Raw genomic sequence first — 22896 nt, forward strand, 5'->3', positions numbered from 1 at the left:
CTCCATTAATTTGTGATGCTTTATTATAAATTAAGTTTCTATGTGTACATGGATCCCTCCCTGACCTTTGAACTCTCCATGCTACTCCACAGTCTATTATCTATCCTTTTGCAAACACAACATTGTGTGTTTATTTGTATAGCTTAATATCTTACTATACAATAGAACAAGTTTTTCAGTTTTCTTTTTCAAGCATAACTTAGCTATTTGGTGACCTTTATTTTTCCATAGGCATCTCAGTTTAGTTTGTCAAGTTCCCTAAAAGAAATTTCAATTTGAATTTAGAAGTGCAATGAATTTATGAATTAATTTAATGACATATAACACTAAGTCATCCCTTCTAAAAAAATATAATGTATCTTCATTTATTCAAATCATCCTTATGAACTCTATTAAAACTAAATAAAGTTTTAAGATTTTCCTCTATGTTAATGACATTTTTATGTTCTTGGCTAATTAATGAACATTATATGATTTTGTATTGCTTTATGACTTTTATCTAACTTAAAAATATATATTTTCTAGTTGATTATTGCTGATGTCAAACAATACTATTAATCTCTTATCTTGATTCAGTATCTAGAAATCCTGCTGAATACTCTTATTAATCCTAATTATCTATTATTTCTATTAATATTTTTAGATAAATGCTTTATGGATTTATAAATGACAGTTTCAGTTTCATCTCTCTGCTTCACATACATGTCAAAGGGTAGGTAATCACTACTCCTTGGCATATGGAAAAGAAGCTAGATAGAACTTCAAAACTTTCTACCAATCTCTCTCTTTCCTTTTTTGGTACTATTTTGTTTGTTTGTTTGTTTTTATCAGGGTAATAAATAAGAGAATAAACAGGTAAATGTATTGCAAGATGCTGTGAGGATACTAAGGTGGTAGGTTTGACAGCTCTTGTGGGCTGAGAAGGTAACCTTGGCTTGTCCACAGGTTCAGACTGTCCCCCATAGGCAAGCCAGCTACTTTTCAAATATGGATTATTAATTCTAACAAGACAGAGCCAACTATAAACCCACTTCTGGGAAAATCAAATTTAAGTGCTGGTAGCCATAGGTGGTCGCCTATGCGTCTATGGGGAACATGCTTTGTTCTGCATTTTTAAAGAGAAACCTGCTGAGTTTGTTCTCATAGAGAAACATGCTGACCTCAAGCTTCTGTCCTGATGCTGAGGCCACAGAGTGGGCAGTGGGCAGACACTCTCCAGAGCTATTAAATCTGACCATTTTAATGACTGCACCCAAGGATCCAAAACAAATATAGGTAGGGCAGGGACATAGAAAGCCTTGCCCTTCCCTCCCTGCTGGCTGGGACCATGGGCTCGCACTGTGTGTCAGGAAGCTCTCTCCATTCCACTCAGCATTCAGCCTCGAACGCTCAACACAAACCAATTTCTGAGCAGTTCTTCCGGTGAGTGCCCTGGTACTTTTGATCTCACAATTACATCTAGAAACATTTAACCATGAAACATTTCAGTATACTGATCACTTTGAGTTGTGTTCCTCTTAACTTGGCAATTATCACAGCATCACAGCCTGTTCGTAAAAAAAAAAAAAAAAAAAAAAAAAGCTTCTTTGTCAGGCCAGGCTCTAGTTATTGCTCCAAAGAAAAAAAGGCCTTCTAGTTTTACACTTGGTCTTAAATTTCTGCCTTGGGAAAAATTATTGGGATGATTAATGTTAGGGTTAAAGGTGAGCTTCTGATGATATTAAATGGTGTGATATCCAGAGAGCTAGGAATGCCTGAAATCTGCCCTGACAGTTTCCTAAAACATGAAGCCCCAGTACATTCACATTGAACACAGCAGAGCAGGAATCATTGTGTTCTTTATTATTAGCTAAGCCAAAGTCTAATAACCTCCAAAGCAGAACAAAATGCTAAAAACCGAAACATAGCCATAAACTCAAGGTTGAATAGGAACAATCTCTCATCACTGCTCCTTCCCATCCCACCTAATCTAAATCTTAGGACCAACCCACTTAGGACATACCTACTGAGAAAGAGAGAGGGAAAGAGAGAGATCAATTCAACCTACTGCATTTATCCACCCAGCCATGTGAGTCTCTATGCAGAGAAAGTAGACCTCAGGTTCCCTGGGGCACTGCCTAGTTGACCCATTCTACCTCTTATTCTCTCTGAGGAAAAGAAGAGAATGTACCAGACAAATAATGGAATTCAGATGCAGCTGATTTCCAAACTTGTCTGAGGATCTTTGGTAAAACACTGATTCCCAGGACCCACATTCTGATACTGTGAGTCAGAAGATCTGCCATAGAACCCAGGAATTACCCAAGAAGTGAAAATCCCAGGTTGTTGCTGCTGATAGTCTGCACAAGCAGAATGCTTGTGGGTCATCTTTACATTAATGCCACAGATTAAATGACAGCCAATTGAGTCTCTAAACAACTAGATGGTCTCGCAGTTTGTCAAAAGTGAGGCAGTGCATTCATAAGCGCCTCCACCAAGCAGCGCAATGCTAGAGGCCTGAAAGGAAGAAAGCATGATCCTTCCTCTCCCAGGGTGCAATCTGGGACCTCTGTCCCATCCATCACCCTTTTAGTGCCCCTTCGACAACCCATTTCTCTTAAGTTAATTTCATCCCCTTTTTCTGACTTAAAAAAAATTAATCCCTCTTTTATAGGATAGTCATTTAAAACACCCCTTTTTTAGGACAAGTCATCTCAGTTTACTTATATTTATTTGCCATAGGTCTAGATTTAAAGCAGCTAATATCTTTGAATTTTTTTAAAGGTGTCTATCACATAATAACAGCAGAACCTCCATAGCTGACCACCTCCCTACACTGACCACCTCCTTAAGTGAACCTAATTTTCATAGACCAGACATGCACCACATATATGTATCAGTACAATAGGTATAGTTCCTTATGTTGACCACCTCCGTATGTTGACCAGTTCGCTACAGTCCCCCTGGTGGTCACCTTACAGAGGTTCTACTGTATTAAATCATCTACATTATCAATGGGAAAACACCTATACATGCATATAAGATCATTTGTTTTCCTATTCTAAGTGTGCTTTGCTTTTAACGTGTATTTGTATGAGATTGCTGTTCTGGGATTGGAGGGAGATGGTCTTTCAATGGACACTTTGGGTGTTGGACACAATTTGGAGTTCTGGCTCCTTTAAGAAGTTGAGTCGATTTAATGAAAAACCTTTCTTCAATAGAAAGGGCTATTAGTGCATAAAGTAGGAGTGAGCAGAAGATCAAGAACATTTAGTGCTGATGTTTTAAAATGAGAAACTCAGGAAATGAGAGAAGAGGGGAGGAAGGGAAGCAGATAGTCTGGTTGGCTCTCGGAGACTAGCTCAAGAATGGCCTGGAAGCCAGTGGTCCCAAAGCAATAGGCACAGAGGACAGGGGCAACTCACATGTGTTCCCTGAGATGGAGCTAACCTCTAGAAATAGGTGTGATCAGGAACTTTAAAGAGTTCTAGGCACAATGGAGATGACAGTTAACAGCTTGCTGTAGCTATTAAGGAAATCAGTTTAGGGGGGTAAAGATATTTAATTTGGACATAGAACTTTTTGTAGAATATGAAGTTTAGTCTTTGGAGTTTTATATGTTTATAAATACAGATATTAATTAATCTTTTGCTGTGCGGATAGATGTGGAGCTCCAGTAAACTCCACCATACATTGTATTTCCTTTTTTAATAGAATTCAAAGACCACTTGACTTGGGGTCTGAAAATGTAAGTTCAAGCAACCTGAATAAACCATGCAGTTTTCTTCTTCATAAAATAAGTCTGTGATCTGTAGCAATCAACCTTTCTCTCAAGTCTCTGGCAAGAATTAAATGGAAATAAAAATATACTTTGCAAAGACAAGTTCTTTGGAAATATATTATTATTCCCTGACATAACCACACCTATGATAGGCAACACCTTTGTTCTAAATCACCTTAAATAGTGCCCCCTTCACCCTGCTGTGGCAGCAAAGTGAAGGGCACTCCAGGTACAAAGAGGAGATAAGGCACCTCCAGAGGGGTCTTGTCTAAAGTCTACTGAGTTCCTATTCCCTCTTCCTAACACAGGATGCTTCACTGATGATCTGTGATGGGGTCTGAGATGACCAGGGCTGTCCATGAGGTTGCTTTGTCACCTTGCTGCTGTCACTTACTCAGACCCACCAGCAGGCTTTCCAAGCAGCCCTATGCCACACACGTAATGTTCTGACTCTGCCACTAGGGGACACTGCAATAACTGATAGGTGACGTCCGTCTCCAGCCTCTCTTCAGGACTGCAACAATCACTCAGACTTTGCCTTACAAATGCAAGCAAAGTATGTACCTTCATATTAATCAGAAATTTAAAATATTACTTATTAGTTAAATGAAAACAAACAAAAAACAGTTCAAGGATGCAGAACTCCATGAGTCACAGCACATTCTTCGTTATATTTACAGAGCACCAAAACCACCATTCCTCATACTGCAGGCTCTGCCTTTAGCTTGCTCTCTCAGCTCCTGCAGTCCAGAAAAACTCCAGTGGGCTTTCTTCTTCTTGGTTTGCCTGCTAAGCATTAAAATTTACCCTGAAGCTAAGCTCTTCAAGACACATGATTTAAACTTCTCTTTCAGCTAATTAGATATTGTTCTACAAATTGGGCTGTTCTCTCTGAAAGATGAGCTGCAATTTACTTCCTGTGCCCTTTCCTTAAACTTAAACTGAACTGTAAAACATGGCTATTTGATTGTGTAGTCCAATCAGGAGATTATTTTGTACAGGGAATAGATATTCATCTTCTTGCTAACACTGAGCTTGTTTGGGCATTCCTTAAAGGCCACTGTGAAAAAGGCAGAAGGCTTTGCTTAGATGCTGCTCATCTTGTTGAAAGGTGGACTCTACAGGATTTACTGCAGCCCACGCATCTGTAATCACTGCCTGAATAACCCGTCAGTAGCTGAATTCACACATCTTCAACCTCAAGAGGGGGAGATTTTTATTATCCCCATTTTACTGGAAAAACTGATGCACAAGGAAGTGAGGCCATTTGCTTAAAGTCAACAAATAGGTTAGCAGAAGAGCCAGACCATGAACCCAACCCTTTGGTCCTCAGGTCCCATAAAAATATATTGTCAGATAAGTTCAGGGAAAATGCAGGATGGAGCAGAGTCCCCACACCACACAGATCCAGGAGCCCTCTAAAACCCTCTTGGCTCTTATGCATAATGGGAGAAAGGATCCTTTCTGAAAATTGCCTCTGTTCCTGTGCAGGGGGCCGGGTATTCCCTCATCCTCAAGACTGTGCCCAGCATTTGATGAATGGAGACACTCTGAGTGGGGTCTACACCATCTTCCTCAATGGGGAGCTGAGCCAGAAGTTGCAAGTGTACTGCGATATGAACACCGATGGGGGAGGCTGGATTGTAAGTACATGCAGCCATCTTCCTTGCATGAAAGCATCTTTAGAGTTCTGGTATACCTCGCTCAGCACCTGTTGAGCCAAAGTAGACTGGCTGTCCTTTTATCCCATCCTCTATGTCCCTCCCTCTCGGGGCCCTCATTTGGCAGCCCAATTGCAGGTTTGGCTGGGCAGGAAAAGGACTAATGCATCAAGGCTGCAGGGGCCTGGTCCAGCGAAGGGCCACCAGGGTGTCTGTTCCCTCCTGCTCCTTCTGCAAGGAGAGTTGTTAATGCAGGAGGGTGCTAGGGAAAGGCATTGGTGACGAGGGATCTTGCCTGGGGGGGACAGCAGCGATATAAGGAGGCAATGGGGGAAGAGGCACCTCTCAGAAAGAAGTGAGCTTCTCTGTAGAGAGGTGATTAGGAGCCTCCCACTGGAGGCTGCATATGATGAAGGGCAGAACACAGACAGCCATCGCCAGTTACCCAGGCCACCCTGACCCATCCTTCCCTGGCCTTCCTGATGCTTCCCCAGAGCTGTCACAGTCTTCAGGAGCACAGGTGGTGAGGAAAAGAGAGATGATGCCATTCTCTGTCACCACCCTCCTCCCACGCTGAGAAGGCAGGACAGGCCACAAGAAAAGGGACAGTCTCACAAACAGCCCCACTGCTCAGTGCAATGTTGAGCTGCCTGGGGAGGGAGCCCCAACCCCTCCGGCCCTCCAGCTCTGTTAGCACACAGCACTGGGTTTGCCATGGTGCAGAATGGGAGGTTTTGAATAGTGTTCACTGGTGGCTGGGTTCATAAAGCTATTCTTGGGAGGCATTTTCTTTTGTTTCTGACATATCTGTGCCTCCTCCTTATAGTATAATTGGAAATTGAAGCTGAGGCTGATGTATTGGAGGTTAAATGAAATCAGCGCTTAAACAGCTCGGAACGTGAATGATATGCAGTTGCTTTGCCGGCAAAAGGATGATGACAGTTACTAGCTGATTTGAAGTTGGTACTGTTCTCGTGGTGAGAAATGCCTTCCACTGTACTCTGTGCTACAAAAGATTAATTTGAGAGCCCAGCTGATTTCCCCTGACTATGTGGAGGCTTGATATGTATCCTGAATCCTTTCTACATTGCAGGGGTGCAAATTAGTGTCAACATCATACTCCAGCCTATTCATCAGGGGCCTCTGCCCTTCAGGAGAAGGGCTCTGAGCAGCACCTACAAAAACCACTGTGTAAATGCCGCGCCCTGTTCTGAGATGTTCCTTATCTGGGAATCTTTGTCATTGGAGATATAAAACCCAGCCATATCAATTTTACTTATTACAGTATATTTTCCTTAACATCTCCTCATTTTTTTTTCTTTCTCTTTGTAGGTATTCCAGAGGCGGCAGAATGGCCAAACTGATTTTTTCCGGAAATGGGCTGATTACCGTGTTGGCTTTGGGAACCTGGAAGATGAGTTTTGGCTGGGTAGCTCCCCCTTTTTGTTTTTCCTTGCTGTGCAGCTCTGGTTTTTTGTCCATCTCTCTCCTTTCTGTGTCCATCTGGGATTACCAGAAACCTTGTGTTTGTCAAGACATTGACAGCTCATGAATTGCTTTCAGAACCTCTTGCTCTGTTTGGCTCCACTATTGATCTGTTTTTATCTTATTGTGGTGTTTTCCTCTTTTCTCTGTCTCTTCCCATCCTCATTAATAGTCTCTTATGCTGATGGGTCTTGACACCAGGCAACTACAAAGGGAGTGAGCTGCCTGGTGGGGATGGGCCCAGGGAGCCAGCGCCTGAGCGTTCCTGGGGAGTCCAGCAGCCTGCCAGCCAGTCTGCAGGGGAGGGCATTGAGGCCAGTCATTCTGCGTCGCTCCTTGGAGAATGTTATTACCTAACTTGAGAAGGAAAGAAAATAAAAATAAAAGTGGCATCAGAAGTGACTGGCAATTTCCAAGAGGTCTGACACTAGCAGGAGGTACAGCCAGAGAACCAAACTGGTGTGAGAAGGGAAATGCCTGTGACAGGCAGGGGGTGGTGCTGCCCATCCCGGAAAGCATTCGATACCCTGTTACCTGCAGCTCCCTTGTGGTCAGATTTTCACAGAGTGATAAAAGGAGGCAGAGACAAAGGCAGGTAATCGGATTCCCTATCTTTGGTCTCTTTTCTCCCTCCCCTACCACAATCTTATCCAAGCCCTCCACCTTCTCCTAGATGGCCAGATAATAGCCCCCAAACTGACTCCCTGCCTCCAGCACCAACCCTGTGTCCACACAGTCACTAGCATGACCCTCCTCATACTCTAGATATGAGCAATGGATGGTTAACCTCGTTTGTAAACCTTCTCAGTGACTCCATATCACCACCAGGTGAAGGCCGAGCCCTTAGCCAAGGTACAGCCCTCTCCAACCTGTCTCCACCACCAAAGACCTTACCTGCTCTTCCCCCACTCCCCTCAACACCAGTCTCCAAACCAGGCAGAGCCCCTGGTGTTCCTGCCAGGAGGAACTCTTTCAGCCAGCTGCCCCTCATCCTCACAACTCGGTATCTGTCTATGTGTATTCAAAGACATGGCGAAACTCTTTGTCCACAGCATCGGTACTAACCAGTTTTCTCACCCATTGCCTGTGGGAGAAATAGCCACTCCTCCTTTTGTAGCCCAATTCACAGTACCCCTTGTACTTCCTATCTCTCCATATATGTTTTTTTTCTTTTTTTTTTTTTTTTTTTTGAGACAGTCTCACTTTGTCACCCTTGCCAAGGCACTCAACCACAGCAACCTCAGACTCTTGGGCTCAAGCAATTCTCTTGTCTCAGCCTCCCAAGTAGCTGGGACTACAGGCGCCTGCCACAACGCCCAGCTATTTTGTAGAGACCAGGTCTCGCACTTGCTCAGGCTCGTCCTAAACCCGTGAGCTCAGGCGATCCATCTGCCTCGGCCTTCCAGAGGTAGGATTATAGGCATGAGGCACTGTGCCTGGCTCTGGACTATACTATGTAAGCTTCTTTCAGGGCTGGAACCATATCTTTTAATGCCATTACCTGTTACAGGTCCTAGGGGATAGTAGGCATCTAAAATGTAGATATCAATCAACCAATCAAAACAAGAAGAATTAACTGAGGATATCCAGATTTGTGTTTGCTAATATAGCTAATGCCTCTTGTATTTTCTTTAGACACCACAGTTTGTCATAGGAGGTGGCAGAGAGCCTAAGACCCAGGGCTTGTCAGTTGCAGGATCAAGATGAGACATTAGGATACCCAAGCAGTCTTTGCTGGAAACTCATCAGCAGACTTAGGCTGGCCTCATTATGGGAAGGAAATTTGGAGTCCAGTAGAACTTATTTGGAAACAAGCTGAGAAGCACTGAAGGCAAAGCAGTTTGAACTCCCCTCATCCCTGGATAACATCTGTTTCCAGGCCACAGTCATACGTTCCCTCCCAAGTCCAAAGCCGCTGGGGGCTGGGCTCAGTGGGCCCTCTGCTCTTCTCCACAGGGCTGGACAACATCCACAGGATCACGTCACAGGGCCGCTACGAGCTGCGCGTGGACATGCGGGATGGCCAGGAAGCTGTCTTTGCCTACTATGACAAGTTCTCCGTCGAGGACAGCAGAAGTCTGTTCAAGCTCCGCATAGGCATCTACAATGGCACGGCAGGTACCTCTGGCTCCCTGGGCAGACCCCGTGGGCAGGGCATGTGTGGCAGGACAAGGGCCCCACCCTCATCCTGAGCCTGAGCTGTACTGGGCAGTGGCTGCCCCCACAGAGCTCCTGAACTCTGCCAACCGAGAAGGGCTAGACACCTGGAATCACAGGCTCTGGGTCCAGCTCTCTCTGACACTCATTTCTCAGGTACTTGGTTTCCTCATCTGGAAAACTGATAATGCCAACTGCCCTACTTTACCAAGTAGTAAGGAAAAAATATGATAAATGCAGGGAAAATTGCTTTTAAAATTACAAAAAAAAAAAGACGGGGAAGTGTAACATAAACAAAAAGTTCGTTTTCTTTACCTCTATTGATCACTATGGGCTCTTACTGAGAGCAGACTTCTCTATTGTCTGGGTAGAAATCTCCCCTAGAACGACATCTGGAAAAACCAACTTTGTATTAACAAACATAATACAGATTCTGTTCACTCTCTAAAATGCCCCCACAGCCCTTTCTGGGCCATTAATTGTCATGACCATACCTGGTCAAGAAGCAAACAATGCCACTTAAATGTTCCTCACTGGCCATGTTTCTTTTCATTCCTCCCCCAAAACCACATAGGTGGTCAGGCTTCCTGTATAGGATTTTAAGACATTTCTCTTAAGCAAAGCAAGGCATCTCAGGAAGTTCTGTGGCATCAATAGTTTCAATGGAACATAATATCCAGTCTGCTTCCTGGGCTTTGCCCATTTGTTTTCTGTGTTTTGTCATAACATATTTCATAAAACCTGTTTTGCCAAATGTTCTAATATTTAGTACATAGAATTGTTGGCAATTTCATTAACTCCAATTTAGGGACTAAGTACTGGTATCTAAGTTTAGCAACATTTTTATGCCTCTTGGAATTAAGAAGGGCATCAAGGTCTTCCCATTCCAGTTACCGCATCTGTTCACTTATTTCTTTCCTCAGCCAGAGAGTCCAAAGAGAAGACAAATTTCCTTTTGTTATTGTTTGTATTTGTGATCATTCCCAACAACAGACCAGTCTGAAGTTCCCCAACAAAAGGTCCAGTTTGCCATACTTTAGACATAAAATAGCCATTGAAATGGAGCATATGAAACAAATTGTCAGACTAAATCATTTCAAAAATCACCTGATGCTATTCACCTCCTAAGATTAGAATTACACCTGTGGAAAAACCATTCTTATTTCTCCCACAGGAAGAGAAGTGAGTCCTCCCACTCCCTTGCAGGTCTACCTCCCATATTCTTCTTCATCTTGCTTCAAGTTGGGGTTTTTATCTGTCTCACTTGGGCCCAGCCTCTGCTGCCTCTGCTCCAGCTCTATCTCCTGCTGGGCCCCATGGAGGGCAGAGCTGTTGGACTGCTTCCTGCCCTCATGTCTCAGAGGCAAATCCTGCCAGCAGTTTGGCTGATCATCATAAATTAATTAGGGTCTGATCCCTCACCTCAAAAATCTAGTTCATCTTCAGAAGATGAAAAGCCTGGGTTTATTTAGGCTGCTGCCCCTCTCCAGGCCACTTCATGCAATGGTTATTCTTTCTAGACCAGAAAGTTTCTAGGGAAGAGGAGCCCATCCCCTCTCTTTCTGGCATTTAATATGGCTTAATTCTCCTGGCCTTTATCTTTAGTAGTTGCTAACTTTTACTGGCCCTACTGGCAACAGTCCATCCCTAGGGACTTTAATCCATGTTTAGCCCTTTCTCCCGCTCCCCATTTCTCAAGGCTACCAACACCCCAGTCTCTAACCAGGACTCTACTTGGATTAGAACTGAAAATTCCAAATCAAATTATCAATAAGAAGTTGATGAGCAACTCCCAAGGGCTCATTCTGCACATTGTGTGGACTCAATAGAAGAATAAAACACAGCCTCTGCAAGAACTAAACATCTAGTTAAAAAAGAAACAATTACCACGTGATAACTCATTTCTAATGTAAGGAGTGTTTGGAGAAGGGGGTTCTGGGTGGTTGAGGAAGGCTTCCTGAAGGCAGCAGCATTTGACTAGGAACCTGATGATAAAGAAAACAAACCCTGGAAGAGAAGTCAGGGAGGAGCCATGGCCATGGAGAAGGGGAAGGCTGTGAAGGGCTTGGGTGATGGGGCAGAGTACACAATCAGAAGGAATGGAAAGAAGATTAGTGGAGGTGGGCAGAGCCAGATCCCAAAGGACCTGAAACCTGAGGGAGCAGAAGAATTTATTCTTAATGTCATAGGGAGCCATTGTGAGTCCTGAGTAGCATAATGGAAGTGGGGTTTGAGGATGATCAGTGTAGCCATGAACAAGGTAAGGTGAGTCTGAGCAAAGAATAGAGAGACCAGCTGGTAGCTGCATTAATCCTAACAGGAGATAAGAGCTTTGACTAATGTCAGGAATTAAGAGAAAATTATAAATCTGAACCCTGGTTTGAGAGAGAAAACCAGGACTTGATATATGGGATAGATGAGGTGGATATGAGGTGGATACCTGATGCAGGAATGGAAGGGGGAGCCAGATTCTGAAAGGACAGAAAGACCAGCACTGGCAGCACATCAAGGACAAGGGCAGGCAACATCAGATGGAAGCCAGAGAGATTTGTTCCAGGTGAGTAAGGAGGGCAAATTATGAGCTAGAGGGAGAAGACACAAATGTGAGTAGAGATGATAGTCAAGGAATTGATGGTCAAAGAGAGGACCACTGGGGAGTAGGATTAATCCAGTAATTTTTAAGGTAAATGATATGACTTAGGGTGAGGAGAGCTGAGAATGCTTAAAAGTAGAAAACAAAAAGTGAGAAATCTTTCCTGCCTTTTCCAGGTTCTAGAAGAAATGGGATTACAGGTGGTAGGATTAGCTCTAGATAGATAGCTCTAGATTCACTCAAGATTAGCTCTATATTTGGAAACTGGAAAGGGAAAATGAAGATGAATAGAGACAATGACACTGAGTTAATAACACTCCTTGAGGGGTTGGTCTTCCCAACAAAACAAAGACCAAATGTAAGAGTTAAGCCATGGTGGAATGCACCAGAGGAATGGAGTAGCCATTGTAAGTAGAGGCTGAAAAGCCACAGAATAAGACTATGGTCTCTCCTAGCTTAAAGCAAGCAAGCTCAGAAGCAGCTAAGACTACTTCCAGTCAATAAACAGCAGGAGCCCCCTTCCCAGGCTTCCTAACCACAAATCCTGCTGAAAGTTTTCTCAATTGTTACAATCAATTATATACATATCCCTCATTTCAAATACTCAATTCATATGAGCTCTTGTACAATAACACCAAAAGAAAACACCCAGCCTATGCTTCTAAGAATGGAAATATCACATCTCCAAGCAAACTATTCCACTTGTAACTAGCTCTAATATTTAAGTAATTTCTCCATGTCTATTTAGCCAAAATATGCCTCTTTATAGTTTCTACCTGGGAGTCCTCATACCTCCCCACAAAAAATTTTAATTGTTTTTTCTCAATAGCCCACCACATATTTGGTGACAGTAATCATGAACCACATCTCCCTTTTTGAGACCACTCCTCATCAAGATATAGCCCCATTGTCCCATCCACTACTCCTATGACAAGACTAAGATTCTTCATCATCCTGTTTCCTGGGGCTGGGAACTCTAGTTTGCTAATGTCTCTGTCCACATGCAGCACCAATTCCAAATATGGGCTTTGGGGTGTGGTGTGACCATGTGAACCATGGAGAGGCTGGCTCCACTGAGGCTGTTCAGTGGTGACCTATAATGGTTCACATTAGCCTGGCTTATCAATGTCTCCTCTGGAGACAAAAGGAACTGTGAGTGTCCTGTGTCCCAGTACAGGCCTGGAGGAAACTCCAGGGGAGGAAAGGCGGAGGGGAGGTCTGAGTGAACAGGGTTCTCAGCAAGAGGTTGGGGGTGAAGAAATGGGTTGGAGAGAGCAGCATGGAAGTGGATGGATCCAGGACAAGGTGGAGCAGGAGCTCAAGATAGGCTAAGGAACTAGGTGCAGACAGGAGAGGTAGGTGGAAGCTTCTGTAAGTGGAGGTCAGCCTTGCTGGGATGGGTCAAATGTCCATAAAATCTTGATAAAATAGAATGGAACAGCCTCACAAATGTATCTTTTTTGCAGGGGACTCCCTCAGCTACCACCAGGGACGCCCATTCTCCACAGAGGACAGAGACAATGATGTTGCAGTTACCAACTGTGCCATGTCATACAAGGGAGCTTGGTGGTACAAGAACTGCCACCGGACCAACCTCAATGGGAAGTACGGGGAGTCCAGGCACAGTCAGGTGGGTGATGTGCCACCACCATGACTGGTCCAGCGCTACAGAGCCCTGCTCCCTGAGCTCTGTGTCTTAGGTGTTCCTCTGAGTCCTACATTTCCCTTCTGGTAAAGAAATACTTAGAGTCTTGAGAAAGGACTGTCAAAAAGAGAAAAATAATGCAGACACTTGGGAATAAGGATGGGCAGAGCTGAAGCCAGAGAAAGGAAAGGAAAGTAACTGGACCCACCAGGTAGAACTCATCCAGAAAAGTGCTTGACAGCCAGTCAAGTTCCTTTTCATTTCCTCATCTAGCAGATCCCGGGAAGAGGTATCTATTCTGAGGACAGCTTCATAGACTCTCTTTTATCCTAAAAAGGGATCCCAGGAAAGTAGAGATCAGAAATAATCAGTGTGGACTGGACCATCTTTTCCAGTCAGAGACGATAAGTCCATAGGCCAGGGTGGGTGATAAGGAGACTCAGTTGGACCAACTAGGACTTTCTCAGTTTAAACATCAAAAGGCCCACTTCCAGGGAAACCCCTTAGTTTAGAGCACACCCAGAGGGTCATTCATTCCAAGTAGAAACCATCTGAGTCTCCCATCAAGAGAAGTCAAACACAGTTATTCCCTCCCAAATGCTTCCACACTATTGGAGTTCTGAAATTCATCACCATCTATTGGTGCATGCCACTCCTGAAAGACAAAATCATAAAACTTGGCAATAACGAATGACCTGAAATATGTTCCCAGTGAGGATTCCGGCCACATTCAAGTCTGAAGGGAAAGCTAGGATGAGACTCTGATCCTTTCTCTTTACTGGGAACTCAAAGCTTTGTGTTAACGGAGAACAGCTGAGTCCTCATCTCGGATTCCCTGCTCTCACCATCACCCTTCTTTCCAAGCAGACTAGGTATTCTATGAAGAGGGTAGGGTGTGGCTAACCAGACATCATATATTTCTCACGCCTAGGGGATCAACTGGTACCACTGGAAAGGCCACGAGTTCTCTATCCCCTTTGTGGAAATGAAGATGCGACCCTACAACCACCGTCTCACAGCGGGGAGGAAACGCCGGTCCTTACAGTTCTGAGCAGTGGGGAGCCAACAACCAACCAATTTTTTTCGTCATTTGTTTGTATTTTATAATATGAAATAAGGGGGGGTAAGGTAACAGTAATATGATTTACAACATATTAAGAGTATCTGAAGGAAGCAGGGATAGAGCAGGAATCTATCGGCTACCATCTGCTCTTGGTTTCTGCTGCCCTGAAGCCTAACCCTCAGCCTCCATTCTGCCTCCATTTACCTCCTTTTCCATGGGGAGGGGGGTAAGTGGGACGTTTTCTTAAGAGAACAATTCAAAGGAAGTGGTGGAGTGCAGATTGTCATGGTGACAGGCACACATCTTTTTCTACTCTTCTTCTGAGATGTCCTTTATCTTCCAGGTCATTCATAATCTGGCCATTGCTTTCAATGACCATGTTCCCACATCAGCCCAGAAAAGAAGCCCCAGCAAGAGAGCTTTGCCAATAGCCCCCATTAAGAGAAAGCAGATCAACAGCATTCTGTCTCAATAACCCAAGTTCTTTTTAATAGGCCAAAGCTTCTCAATTTCTGACATCCTTGCTCTTACCAGCTGAGTGTCCTATTACCTTGCAAGAGATAGTGGCTCTGCTCCATCCCCAAGAGACTCCTTGCCTAATTCCACTCTATATTAGACCCAGAGCCCCTCAAGCCACCCTCCCCCCACTGTTCGGGAATCTAGTTCCCAAGGTATTGCCTGCTCCTGGCACTAGGTTGCACAGTGGGCTATAAGCCAATGCCCCCACCCTCAGGTCAAACAGTAACCTTCTAAGGAAGTTGGAGGGAGAAATAGTTGTTAGGTTTGAAGAAAGGGCAGAAAAATTCAGGGCACCTGCCACAAATGTTACAGGTCCTATAAGCAACAAAAACCTTACTCAGTTTCATTTTATCCATTTCTGGTCCTATCCGGTCCTATTTACCATAGTTTTGTTCTGGTGTTTTGTTTTGTTTTTTTCTGAATTGCAAACTGAATGCCTTATCTCTGTCTTCTGTAAATCTCTCCTTAGTGTGGATAGCTTATTAAGAGTTATATGCCCAGCTAGTCCTTCCCCTGACCAGTAATCCTAAAAAGAGATGGAATTTTTGGTTGGGGGGAATAACTTTTCTCCCTTTTGGTCCTATGAGAAACAGAAATGACCCCCTTCATGAGATGAGATCATGGCAAGCCTTTCTCCATCTCCTTTTATTATTCTGCCTTTGAGAGGAAAAATGAAAAGTGTCAGAGGAAATTACATGCAGAGAGCCAAAGGCGAACAGGGGAGGACTGTGGGCCTACCTCCCATTTATGGGATGTGCGTCTTCATGAGCATGATTTGATTTTTAATCCCAAGAGACCTGGAGGCTCTAGAAGCCATGACCCTTCAACTTCTCCAAATGAACTGTCAGGAGCAGCCATCCCTCCCTGCAGCACCCAAACTAGCTGCCTTCTCCTCTTCCTCTCCCGTCCCTTAAGGCCCCAGTTCTGTTACCTGTAGAGACCATGTTTGTCAAAATGGGGCCTTTTGTACCTTTACCAGCCAGTCACTAAATGAGCCTGACTCAGCAATTTTCTGATGGAAACATCCACACTCTAACTAAACTTTGAAAACCAGGAAGGGACAGGCCTTCAGGCCAACCATCACACCTGTGACATTGTGGGGATGAAGTCAGCCTGCCATTTGCAGCAGGGATGCTCCCTTAAGCAGGCTCCAAGGCTCTGTCCACTGCTGTGCTGTGAATGTGACTGGTATACCCAAAGCTGAAAAATGTAGGTGGCTTTTTCATTTCTCAATTCAAAAAACGAGGAGGAAGAAGAAACAGAAGCAAATCCTTTCAAGAAGTCTGTAAATTAAATAAGATCTAGCTAGAGAGTGGCAATAAATAGTAGGATACATACTAAAGAAGGGACTTGGGGGCCACATTATAGGTCGGCTGCTGCCATTTTGTTCACTGTATGATATTGGATGGGTTGTTTCACCTCTCTGGGCCTCAGTTTCCTCATTCCTTAGACTAGAATGATTTCTAACTTCCCTTTCTGTTTTGACAGTCAACAAAGCTAGTCTATGATCTGAAAACCTGAGCAGAAATTGACATTGGTGAGAGAGCACAATTAAGTAATGAAAATTCACCAGGAACCCTGTTTTATGAAACAGAGAAAGAGATTCAGAAGTCATAAGTAAAACCCACACACACAAGAAAACATTTCAGAAAAGATAAAGCCAAGCATATGCCTGAACTCCTTTTGTCTATAAAAGCAGAGCCCAGGGACCTGGGTGGCTCCAGCACAGCCCACTTCATCAAGGGAACTGAAACGGAAAAAGATTATGTGTTGTCAATTCAGGTGAAAGTCAAGAAACATCAGTGGAAAGCAAAACCTGCTTTTTATTGGAACCATTTTACCCCATGGAACCTTTTTATAAATAGCATCAGCAACATTGCCTAGATTCATTTTAAAGGACTTCAGAGATCAGCTCACTCAACCCTCTACAAAAGGATTTATAAATTCCTTTTATTAAGTAGAGTGATTTTTCTCATGAGTTTTCACCATTCTTGAGACTGTGCTCACTCTCCTCCCAAGGCCGGTGGTCAAGCCTTCTTAGCTCTCCTCACTGATCCCTGCTTATCCTGGTCTTCCAACCACACCTGCTTTTCCCAAAGGTGAATCCAGTAAGCAATACTCACACAGCACCCACCCCAAGCACAGCAAAATTTCCCTCCAGGGACTCAAAAGGAACAGAGGTGAACCCCGCCAGTAAGGATGTGCAGACAGGTTGTGTACTAAGACCCAAAATAGAAATAAAAACAACTGCCAGTGACTGCAATAGTCTCACTGCCTAGACCCAAGAACCAAGCAGTTTCTCCCTTTTTTTTGTACTTCCCCATCATAAAAGATAGTTTCCAGCATAGTGAGCTCACTTTCTCCAGGATTATTTCTGGAAAGAGGTCAGGTGTGGAAAGGGTGTAAAAAGAAGGTCAAACTCATGAAAAGCGACTGGGCTTTAAGCTGGATTTAACTGATGGGGGAGGGGGAGACTTGCCAATAATGGCCACGAGGTGGCGCTCACCTCCTGACACCCCGTAGGAAATTTTGGTGGGGAGAGAGCGGTGATGGGTGGAAGGGCTGGTGTTGAGAACAGCGTGGCCCTCTGTCTACATTTCCAGGACTTCCAAACCAGGACCCAGGAAAACTGACTGGCTGGTTTGATTTATAAAAGAATAACAATAACAAAATGGCAGCAAGTTAATGCAGAGGACACGTGCATAAATTTTTAAATCCACCCTACTCCAGCTCCCCCACCACCGCCACCCCTGCCCTCCTCATAAAGTAGTAAGACACCTAATACCTGTTTCCTTCTCCTTGGGAACCAGCCAGCTCCCGGTTATTTCAAAGACAGACCTATGGAACCAAGGTTGCCAATGAGCTCAATGCCAAACCAACAATCTTAATCAGATTTTTACTTTTAAAAGTCCCACAACAGAGCTGCAGATTAAAGGACAAAAAATCAACATGGAAACTTTTCAAAAATGTCTTTTAAAAGCATCAGGTGATAAAAGAGTTCATGAGTTCCTCTTTGCCCCTTCCTCTGGAGAAAAGAACCTATGAGAACACTGGGTGCACCAAGCTGAAAGGGTTGAAATACAGTGGCTGGTGATCTGCACTTGCAAATATTCCTGGGTCATGAAAACATTTTTCTTTTTTCTTTTTAATCTCCACCCAGAAGTTCAGGAAAGGTGGAGCCGCTTACCCAGGATATGCACTTTTCTACTGCTTGCTTTCTTATTGCCAGACTCACATTCAGTCTAATTCCTTTTCTTTCTCTCTGAGCAGCAGAGGGGTGGGGTGGGGGGGTGCATCTCATTGTCAACTCTTAAAACTTTGATAAGGAGCCTCTGGAAGGTTCAACTTTCGGGTCACTTTTAATAATTTGAAAGAAGGGGAATAATTTGTATTCACTTACTTCAAACTTGCCAAAGCTGCCAGAAGGGTCTTGGACCCTGAAAAGAATGAGGTGGATCTGTGAAGTATGGGGGTCTGTCTCTCATCCAGATAGTGGGAGCGGCTTACTCAGCTCTGCCCAAGTTTCCCCAGTGGGCCATTTATATCTAGGTAACAAAGGCAAAGACGTTCTATCCTCTGAGGAAAGGTGAGTCACAGGGTTCTGGGTTGTGCCCTCAGCCTCTCTCTGGCTGTACTGCAGGGTCCTTTGACCACATTCCTGAAGGTCTTTGGCTAAATGCCTCCCCAAACCTTTGCTTCTTCCATAACCCAGCATATGCTATGTTTCTCTCAACAATACTGGAGCATTTTGATACTACTAGGCCAAATGAAAACTTTCAAAAGCAAGTAGGGAAAACAACTCTAGTATGCTTTAGGATGATGTGTTGGTGGAGATTTGGGTCCAGTTTGAAAACAAAAATGGTTCTGCTTCATTCTAATTGTATCCTTACTGGATTTGTTTATACCAGTTCTGTGTTCTTCAAGCTCTGAGAAACAGCTAGGAAGAAGGAAAATTAAACGAAAAATTAAATTAAAAAGAAGTTGATGGATCATTGGGAATTAAAAGCAAGCCTTCTACAGATGGCTGCACCCAAACAACTCAGAGACCAGGCATTAGCAGCCATGGAGAGGTACCGGCACTGGTTTCCCAAGTTCAGGCCTCCAACCTCCCACCAGAGCTCCTATCAATTCACCTGCTTTTCTTGAGGAGAAACTGAGGCACCAGAGTACTGTCACTGCACAGAAAACCAGAAGTAGAAGGGTTTCTGTTCTAGTTCAACTAATTCTGCCTGGACCTCACTTTTTCTTCACCAATAGTCACAAGCCTCATTTGTCATCACCAGCATTCTGATTAATTTTTCAAGGTCGCCCCTTCCCTGAAATATGACTTCACTGCACCTGCAGCACCTCATTGTCCTAATGTCCTTGGCAAACTTACAGCTTTTGGACAGTGTTGTATTTTCTCCAAATGGGAAATCCTCCCTCCTTCCCCAAGCTTAATAAGGCTTTTGTAGCATATCCAAATAGCCTGGTTCTTGTTCTGCAGATAAACTTGGCCCCCTCTGATAACTTAATTAAACAGCTACTTCTTGTCTGGGCAGTAAGGCTTGGCTAGTACTATATTCCCAGTTCAGAAACATTTAACTCTTTTCAGTCTTACAGATTCAGAGTCCTATAGATTCTCCCAGGTACTGGGGTGCTCTCTGGTACTAGGGGTTCAGATCAGGAAAAGCAATCCTCTTTCTCTAAAAAACAAGTAGCACACTCAGGACTAGAGCGCCTAAACCATGAGAGGGGTTTTGGGCCCAGATACATGGCCAGGAGGTGAATGCACAAATGAGAACTATTATTTTTTTCCCATCACCAGTTTAGCAGCCCCTAAGGAGACCCTGTGTTACTCTTCAACAGCCTTTGAACATAATATGCTCAACACTGCCTCCAACAGGCAAACAGGGGGAACAAACCTTCAGAGCCAGAGGGAACCCAGGACCATCTAATCCAATCCTCTCATTGTATTTTCGCTCAAGGAAACTGAGGCCAAGAAAGGGTAGACATCTTGCGCAGAGCCGCACAGCCAATTAGCAACAGAACTGAGGTCAGGTCTGGTGTAGGCCTTTGAATTGCCTCTCCCTAAATGAGGACTAAAGAACAAAGAGAAATAGTATTTATTACACACCTACTTTATAACAGATAATGTGCTAAGGGCTTTATATTACTTTATTAAATCTTCACTACACTCATGAGTCAGGGTTACCTATTTTACAGAAGAGGAAATGGAGGCACAGGATGGTTACATAACATGCCCAAAGTCATACAACGACTAAGTAGAAGCCATACTCTGAACTTCCTTGTCTAATTCTAAACCTTTTGAGAAACATATGTCTGTTCTGTTTATTTAGCCAAGTGGCCACCATCTTATTTTACTGATGTTCTCATAAAGGGGCTTCTGATGCCACTTCTTCTCTCCTCTGTATTTTAAAAGAACAGAATTCTTCCATTATTTTTACCACAGATTCCAGGGAACCCTCAACCTCACCATTGGGTGGAATAAGAAATATCCTGGCAGCTCTCTCCTTTTCTTTTTTGGAGGGGAAGGAGAATGTTCACAGTAGTTTAGGAGGAGAAGACAAGGACCAGGACACAAATATAATCTCCCCTACCTACTCTTTTGGGAACAGAGCAGCATATTTCTTTTTCAACATTCAAAGAATGGGCTATTCCAAAGTCATTTTTGTCCAGCTGGCACAGGCAGAGTAGCCAGGATTGAAGAGAGAGACGCCACAGAATAAAGATGCTACAGGTTCCTAGAGCATCAGTTCTGCACCAGAACTTGGGAAGAAAGTGTTCCATCATTAATATATTCAAACTAATGCAGGCAGTACCAAAGCAGAAACCCCACGGTTTTTTAGACTGAAACCAGCAGGTCACAAACTGTTAGGGCTACATCCCCCCAGACTCCCAGGGGTACAAACACCTTCCAGACTCCCAGGGGTCCCTTGTAGGAGCACAAAAAAAATTTCAATGGAAATGTTTGAGGAATGAGGCTAGAAGAAGGCAGGAGAGAAATTAATTTGATTTATCCCCTGGTATCTTTTTCCCCACTCTTTACCCAGTGGGTGGGGAGGGCTCAGAGGAAAGTTGGCTACAATCTCAGCTTTCTTTGCTACTTGGTACTTGGCATTTTTAGCTGCTAGGCCAAAACTCCTAAAATGAAGCCCTTACCCTTAACTGAATGATGTTTATATGTAAAGGAACAGATCTCCTGAAGAGAGAATACTGCTTTTTAAGGTCTCCTTTCAGTGTGGGGGCTGCCCAAGCAGCAGCAACACCATATGTTAGATGTAGCGGACATTGTGGTTCCTACAGAAATATCAGCCAACTAGGCACTCCTGTATGAGGCTTTCCCACCCTCCCCGCTCTGAGGCCTAGACTCACACCATGGTCCCACAGACTCAAGGTTCAGCACCTATATAAGTCTATTCTGGTTAACACATAGCCTCTTCCTTCCTATCACCCATACACGCACACGCACACACACACGCACACGCACACACACACACACGCACACACACTAATTATTCCAACCGCAAATATTCCCCAGGTCATAGGAATTCCCAGGTACCCTAAGCAAAGCCACTGTGATGTTGAGGGGATCATTGTCTGGGGCTCTGGGCAGCTGACCCCCACCCTGGTGGTCTCTAGATTGTTATACTGAGAAATCATAAACACCAAGTCCTCCAATCCCTCTGAATTTGAGTTTTTTGTTTTAACCTTTAACAGCCTTTTCAGGTAAAAAAATAACAAAGACCAATTTACTGGCTTTGTAGCTACAATGTGCTTGAAAAAGCGCTTCCTTAAAAGAAAGACTGGAAGGAAGAGAAAGAAGGAGGATATGGAGTGAATACTCCTCGGCTGATGCACACCCGAATGAACTGAAATCAAAATAAACATGCAGAGAAAGAGAGAGGAAAAACCAACTTCCCGGGTCCTCTCATGGCACTGTAGCTCAAAGACTGAGATCTCTGCTTGTTAACCATTGTTAACTAGTATTTATAGTCCTGGTTGCTTTTAGCCTCTGTATAGTTCTTTTTTTAAACACATTTTCTATACGTTAATAAAACATCCTGAAAGAACTGCGTGTGACTTCTGGATCCTCTGGGGAATCACAGTGTGACGCTGTCACTTGCTCCACCTGCCTCCTCCTCGGGCCTCCGGTCTTTTCTGCTTCCCAGGCTACTTCTGCCGTCTCTGCATTGCCCTGTGGCCTGGGCTGTTCTCTTTCCCGATGGCCCCTCTTCCCGTCTGAGCCCGCCCTGTTTCCCTTCCCTCCTTATGGCCTGGGTACCTCTGTCCCTGTTCCTCCCGACTGCTCTTCCTCCTGTCCTGGTTCTCTCTCCCGCTCCCTCTCTCCCTTTCCCATCTCCCACCCCTTCATCTCACACCTGCCTATCAGAGAAAGGTCACCGATGATGCCTCTGCTGCCCCAGCACGACCCAGGCAGGTCTAGTCTGTGGCTTTGAGCCCTTGACCAGCCGCTGAGACAGACTCACTGCCTGCAGCCTTCTCCCCCAGCTCCTGGTCCCTGGAGTGCTGGGTGGCAGCCCCATCGCTAGGACGCCAGCGCCACCTGCGGGCACTGCGGAAAATATTCAACTGGCCCTGGGTGCTCAGCCTGCCTGCCCTGGGCCCTGCTCGCGCGGCTCTGTCTTGGAGCTGGCCTAAACTACTATAATTCGTCCTCAGCCACTCTGACGGTGGTGGCTCCCGGGACCACCCATCCCTCAGCCTTGCTCACCTGGGAAAGCATTTTCTCTTTCTTTCCCTTGAAAAGGAGCCCGGTGCATAATGGACGATCCCCTTTAACCTGAATGTTACATGAGTATGACCCCGCGCGCGGAACAGCCCCGAAAGGGGACCGGTTTAGTTCCACAAGCGTGGGAACACAAGCAGTCAGAATGCATGAAAGTGACCAGGCGCCCTCCTGTGTGAAGCGGTCTGGAGGGTTTAGGGGCAGATGGGGCCCAGAGTAGGTTACTGTCCTATTTGCCGGGCTCCTCCGCCCCCAGCTCTTCC

At 44.5% G+C, this 22896-nt stretch overlaps 1 protein-coding gene across 4 annotated transcripts in view; it reads left to right on the plus strand.

Annotated features, from left to right (window-relative positions):
* Positions 1 to 21956, plus strand: part of TNR (tenascin R) — a 432007-nt gene extending 410051 nt beyond the window's left edge. For all 4 annotated transcript variants that reach the window (XM_053607624.1, XM_053607627.1, XM_053607625.1 and 1 more), the window contains 5 exons: positions 5252 to 5403; positions 6754 to 6850; positions 8863 to 9024; positions 13123 to 13286; positions 14233 to 21956. In XM_053607624.1, coding sequence (XP_053463599.1) covers positions 5252 to 5403; positions 6754 to 6850; positions 8863 to 9024; positions 13123 to 13286; positions 14233 to 14352 — 695 coding nt within the window. In that variant the 3' untranslated portion in view covers positions 14353 to 21956. The remainder of the gene's footprint in view (positions 1 to 5251; positions 5404 to 6753; positions 6851 to 8862; positions 9025 to 13122; positions 13287 to 14232) is intronic.
* The last annotated feature ends 940 nt before the right edge of the window (positions 21957 to 22896 follow it).

Source organism: Nycticebus coucang, chromosome 10, assembly GCF_027406575.1.
Source record: "Nycticebus coucang isolate mNycCou1 chromosome 10, mNycCou1.pri, whole genome shotgun sequence".
In the NCBI taxonomy this organism is placed as follows: Eukaryota; Metazoa; Chordata; class Mammalia; order Primates; family Lorisidae; genus Nycticebus; species Nycticebus coucang.